The sequence below is a fragment of the Labrus mixtus genome, chromosome 20 (genome assembly GCF_963584025.1).
Source record: "Labrus mixtus chromosome 20, fLabMix1.1, whole genome shotgun sequence".
Lineage (NCBI taxonomy): Eukaryota > Metazoa > Chordata > Actinopteri > Labriformes > Labridae > Labrus > Labrus mixtus.
Window position 1 is genome coordinate 16,864,337 of NC_083631.1, and position 6,321 is coordinate 16,870,657.

Below are 6,321 nucleotides of genomic sequence, written 5' to 3' on the forward strand. Positions count from 1 at the left end.
TAAAAGACACCATGTTCGATAAAATAGTTCCTCTTATATGTTGTAGTACTGCCTACCTAACATGTCATATTAAAACAACCTGGATTTTTATTCAGACAAACGGTGAATCTTCACCAACGCGCGTGATACGGACTGAATGAAAAGAGGCACTGAAAGAGGGCGGAGTCCGAGAGAAACCCGGGGTTCATTGAAGAAAACCTGCTCCCGACCAGGTGAGGTTCACAGACTCAGTTACCATAGTAACTGAGTCAGAGGTACGGGGCTGGAGTTACCCCTCTTTCTCGGGTTTGAGTGACCTCCTCTTTCTGAAACGGAATACCCAGAGTTTCCCTCATTTCAGGGTGAACTGGCTCAGAGTTTGCACTAAACCTTCTTTCAGAAACGGGCCCCTGATGTTGTCAGTGGTTGCTGAATATAAGCAAAGACTTCCCTTTTCCAGACGGCTGTGTTTTTAGATCAAAAGCAAAGTGTAATTCGCCCCTCTGGATGTGTCTGCAAATTAAACATCGTCATTTCTTGACTCACTACATCCCCCAGAGGAGCACCTTCTCCTCTGTTGCAGGTAAACACCAGATAAAACAGAGGCTCCGCTCTGGCTTGTGTCCCAATAAAGAAACCAATTTCCTTATGATTCATAAAAAAATAAAAAAAATAAAAAAATCAATGATGAAGATTTGTAAAAAAGTTTTAAAAAATAAGCTTTGTCAAGTCTGTCCTCAAGAAAAGAAGAAAACATCTTTTAAAAAGCTTTTTTGCTGAATGTGGGTCGGAGCGATTATTCTGATGCATTCAAGAATGCTGGGAAATCATAACATTAGTGATTGGCTTTTGATCTAGAACATAATTTAAGCTGCACTTGTACACATACAGTATATCTATGTTGTCAGCTTACTGCTGATGGGAGCTGGATTGTCATCATGGAAGATTGTGTTACTTCACACAGACTTTTTTCCTGCATACACCAGAGTCTGCTTATACGTAATCGGGCATTACTACGACAAAAAAAAGAACTACAAACAGAAACAAAAACACTTCTCTCATTAAAATCCAGACCCCCCCCAAAGTACAAACACAGGATACTTTATAATATCTGAGATGTCGGATTGAAGTCATATTTTGCTGAAGCATTCTCACATAATCAAATATGATGTACCTGCAAGTGTCCAGTCTGTGTCACCTCCTGCGTCGTCTGGTTACTAGACTGAACAATCGGTTCTGTTCAAAACAAACACAAAAAAACAACATTCTATTATTTTAATCACACATAGATGCTGTACATTATAGAGCAGGGTGTGATGTAGTTGGAATCAGGAAACTTTCAGGATCCAAGGTTGCACTGGGGCGTTCTTTTACTTCATGATGTGAAGTAAAAGTTCATCTGACATGATTAAGAGTACACTTCATTTTTTCAATCATAATCTAAAAGTTATCTGTTTTGATAAGTGTCTGTATATCTGATTAATATCTATTATAAAAAATCTACATTATGCACCTACTTTAAGAATTCACCATTTAATACATCAAAAGATGCCCCTTTAATATTTCTTAACCACACAAAATAACATTAAATACAAATGAGTTAAAAAGGTCAAATGGCGAAAGCTTGCAGTGGCTGTTAACTCACGTCACACGAGGACTACACCTGTGTACACCAACATCACACACAGAACTACACCTCTATATTAACATCACATGCCGCGCTAGCACACAGGATGATATACTATAAGTCCGGACAGCAGCACCCCCCACAGGCTACTCAACTCCACACACTCCATGTATTTACCTTGTGCTCCGGACAGAGAACTGAGAAGTTTTCTTCATTTAAAACACAACCTGAAAACACACACAGACACACACGGTCAAAGACTTTCAAAGCAGTTTGAATCAGTCGGGACAGAGTTTGTTTAAAACATGCAGGGGGAAAAAATCCTTAAATATTCAGCTTTATCGACAGACAGTATCGATGTTTATACTCGGATAGATTTTTAAACTTTACCTGACTGGATGGCACATCTGTAGTGATAGTTTGACTGACAACCCTTCTGGAAACATCCGATAATTGCACCTGTCAGTCTGCATGCTGAACACACCTGAACACAGACAGAAAGAATTGACCAATTGCTGGAAGCTTTTTAAACATGTGCTATTTCTTTACATTTAAAAGACGCTTCATTCATGGTAAAACCTGCAGATTCTCAAGTGATGGAAATAAAACTTAGCTGTAGCACTTATCCATGTGATCTGAATATTACAGACAGACGACGCCTCATCATCATTACTCTGAAATAAGCTCCTACAGCGGATCAATCAGGGCCGTGGCTTTGGTTATTTTACACCACACTACTACTTTGCACCAGTGTTTCTTCTTCTTGTGTGTTCTTGTTGTCACTATCATTATAATTCATAATTCCCTGTGGGCTTGTAAAACTAATCAATCTATCAGTCTTGTTTATGTAATGTACACTGTATGTATATGTATATACATCTCTATTTAAACAAGATTTTGTTTAAGATATTGAAATTGATGATACTGACTCTGTATGACCGTAAAATAAAATCACTCACAGTTCTCTGAGCGTGACGGGCCGCTTCCTGCAGTCCGTACAGCTTCCCCTGGACAAGGAATAGTCCAGCAGACCAGATCCCACAGTCCTCGTGGATCCAGCACTCGTCCATTTGAGGAGAAACGTGAGAGTTTAGAGTTTTAGCAGCGGAGCAGGGCAGACCATCAGAGGAGGACTTTTCTGAACTGCCGTTTATGAGCCCACATGAACCTTCTTTTTGCTCACTTCCCCTGGCCCTGTTCTGATCCGTATCCTGGTGCTGACAGTCCACGGACAGGCTGGAGGGGATGTAGGGGCCGTGGAGGTCTCCAAGGCTCATGGTGTTGGCAGTGTGACCACATAGGCAGCACTTCAGCATGGTCTGAGCCGGGCTCTCTAATCCCGACCGACCCGGCTGGAAACAGGACGACTTTGGGATGAACCCGATCAGAGACCTGGTCCCGTTCTGCTGTGGTCCTTCTTCCCTGCTCCTTATCTTCTCCTCCTCCCTCTGGCAGTTTATGACAGTGCACCTCATATGCTCCATGTGAACAAAGGGACAGAATGGCCCAGACTTCTTCTCCTTCTTCTTCTCCTTATTGATGTTCACATGTCTCAGTCTGATCTCAGGCTCTGTGGGAGGAAACTGAGCAGACCCACCCGTCTTCGAGCAACGTTTTTTCTTCCGTCTCGCTGGAGGTTTCTTTTTGACTGCGGACTTGTTGTTTTGGGACTCTGGTTTGATTCGGCTCTGCTGGTTCTTCTCGGCTCTCGTGATCTTTTCAGTTTTATGAGCGTTGTGCTTTTGCGTCTTCTGTTTACGACTAATGCTCTTGGACACTCGATGGCGAGGTGGCGTCTCTCTCTGCACTGACTTCCTGTCTGCCTGCGTGTCCATATCAGACTCATCTGAGTTGCTGCTAAGTCTCTGCAACTTGTTGGGCTCTGAGAGCAACTCGTCCGCGTCTGAGCTGGACATTCTGGCTACGTAGTCCATCAGGTCGTCAGAGTCTCCACTTTCGTTGTAGATTCCGACTGCGTCATTCTTGGCTCGTCTACTCAGGACGCTCCTTGAAGCGCTGCAGGGAGATGCAGATAGCTCAGTGCTGGACCTTGTGACCCTGGAACTGCGTCTTACTTCTCTTTTTTGAGCTTTTTTAGTCTTTGTCTTCTTACAGAGAGAAGTCTTCTTTTTTCCATCAGAGACTGAAACTTCGCTGTCTTCGCTGGAGACGCCATCCACGGACTCTGGGGGGTTTCTAAAAGCAGCGCTGAGATCCGACAGGAGGACGACAGGCCGTGTGTGATGGACTGGGATGTCCACTGAGCTCTCCGAAGACTCATCAGAGTAGGAGCTGTCAGGACTTGGGGAGCTCAGAGGCTGGGGACGGTGGTAACAGCCCCGTCCCACATCGGGTGAGGACACGGTGGGGGACAGCGGCGCCACAATGTGTCCCACCCCGTCCTGGACAAAGGGATTGCACAAGAGCGGCTCTTTGGACGAGGAGACAAGGAAGATCACGTCCGAGCCACTGTCACTCTCCTCCCCCCCGCTGCTCTCAGGACCCGGACCCCCCGTCTGGTCTGGCCCATAGAAACCTGGATGCCACAGGCTACCGTGGACTCCAACTCGACCTGTACCTTCAACCCGGTAAAGATCGAGTCTGGGAGTGAGTGTCGCATTCATGTAGTTGCCCAGAGAATCTGGGCTCTGGTCCATGTCCCTGCAGAGTACAGGTGGACCTGGGTCCAAAGAGTTATAGGAGGACGAGGGTCTGGATCTGTAGGAGGAGCTGATCTCTGAGCCAGGAGGTCGGCGGTGGTACCACTCAGGCTTCTTGGCTTCAGCGTGTCGGGGGATCAGGGGAGGGGCAGAGAAACCCTTTGACAGGTCCATGACTAGAAGAGACGAATCCTGAGAGGACACATCCATCACTACAGGACACACAACGAGTTTACATCACTGATGAATGAAGAGAAGATTAAAGCAACATTTTACACATGTCCGCTCACAGGAGGACTACAGTACTCAGTGCAACAGCTTATGGGATTTATAAACACAAAATCTAATTATTACCACCATCAATGAATTTGCTGAGTATCCTCTTGGTTAATCGAATAAACTTTATGAATTGTTAAACATAACTAAAAACTATCCACAATGTAAAAATGGCAATAATGATTTCTTAAAATATCAGGTTCTTTCCAGAGGTTTGAAAACTGAAGTTTGAGCCATAATCCTTTCTGATATCCTTTCTTTTTTCATCGCCCGCTCGACTAAGTTCACCTCTTACAGCATCTCCAGAGTCTAGGGGAAGGAAGGAGTGACGACGAAATTGATATGGGGGGGAATGGAATCGATAATATAAGTAGGCTATGTACACCGCAATTAAGATACCATAATACATTAAGGGATGTGTGAATATATAATTTAAAACATGAGTTAGGATAAAGATACACATGCACTCATGTTCACTTCATTTGTCTGTGTACTCGCCGTTATATTGTATAGTTTCTGCTTATTATATGTCTGCACTCATGCACTTTAACTTGTGTCAATACTGTCCATTTACAACTCTGTTTTTGCACATTTACATTCAATCTTTCATATTTAATTTATAACCATTTACAACTCTGTTTTTGCACATTTACATTTAATCTTCCATATTTAATTTATTACCATTTTTACGACTCTGTTTTTGCACATTTACATTTAATCTTCCTATTTAAGACTAGTAATGCTTAGTTAAATCCTGGTTGTACATATTCACATTCTTAGTTTTGATATTTTAGTACTTACTTACTTTGTATTTAATATTATATTGTGTTTAGATTTGCTAACATTGTGTTTTTTACTCATATTGTGTGTTTGGATAACCTGCTGCTGTAACGCCACAATTTCCCAGTTTGGGATCAATAAAGTAATTCTATTATATTCTAATTTATGTGTCAAATATGTATTCACGATGATGTAATAAATAATATATGTTTAAATAAAAACAGTTATTAATATAAAATAAATACAAAAATAATTTGTTTGGATGTGAATTATGTTTTAATGTAAATAAATATAGATGTGATATATGTGCCTTATTGTTAAAACGCACTGATATCAGGATATATAGCAAAGCTTTGAATAAAAAGTGAACAGGTAGGCCCGTGTAAAGGTGATCTAACCTGCACACAGAAACTGTTAAACCGGTTTAACTCGAGCTAGCTTTAGCTGTCTGATGGTCTCACCCTGAGCTGCGGTGGGTCAGATGGTTCTCACAGAGCGGGTCGGACGATGCCTCTGCCCCCTCGCACAGATCTGTAGCTGGGTTAGCTATCACACCTCTTCAGGCCCATCACAACCATCATCATCATCATCATCATCATCATCGTCACTGCATGTAAACAACAGCTCATGCTAGCTGACTGGCTAACGTTAGCCCGCTAAGCTACCTCGAAATGGAGACAACAAAGTGGAAACGGCTCGGAGAGAGAAAAAAAAAAACATCACAGCAGAATAACTGTGAGCAAAGAAATGAAAGTCCTTACTCCCCACTGCTTCTTTATGACAGTTATAATAATGGACACCTTCTTCTTCACCGTCAAGTTGCGCTTAAACAACACGCTAATAAACGACCGGCCTTCAAAATAAGAGCTCCAAGACGGCTGTCTTAACTCATCTCCACTTATCTTGCGCAAGAATAACAGAGATATAGGTTGAATATGGGATTTAATTTAATGTACTTATGTACCAAAAACATAAATTATACTAACACTGTCATATTAC

General features: G+C 42.4%; 1 protein-coding gene across 2 annotated transcripts; it reads right to left on the bottom strand.

Annotated features, from left to right (window-relative positions):
* Window positions 1-700: 700 nt before the first annotated feature.
* On the bottom strand, window positions 701-6,168 carry LOC132995541 (transcription factor 20-like). 2 transcript variants are annotated; one of them, XM_061065564.1, is made up of 5 exons: window positions 6,084-6,168; window positions 2,566-4,478; window positions 1,997-2,090; window positions 1,784-1,833; window positions 701-1,215 (listed from the first exon to the last, which is right to left on the bottom strand). In XM_061065564.1, coding segments are annotated over exons 1-5 (2,100 nt in total). In that variant the 5' UTR covers window positions 6,085-6,168; the 3' UTR covers window positions 701-1,173. The 2 variants fall into 2 exon arrangements, with proteins under 2 accessions (XP_060921547.1, XP_060921548.1); XM_061065565.1 differs by having other exon boundaries at window positions 5,784-6,147.
* Window positions 6,169-6,321: the final 153 nt, after the last annotated feature.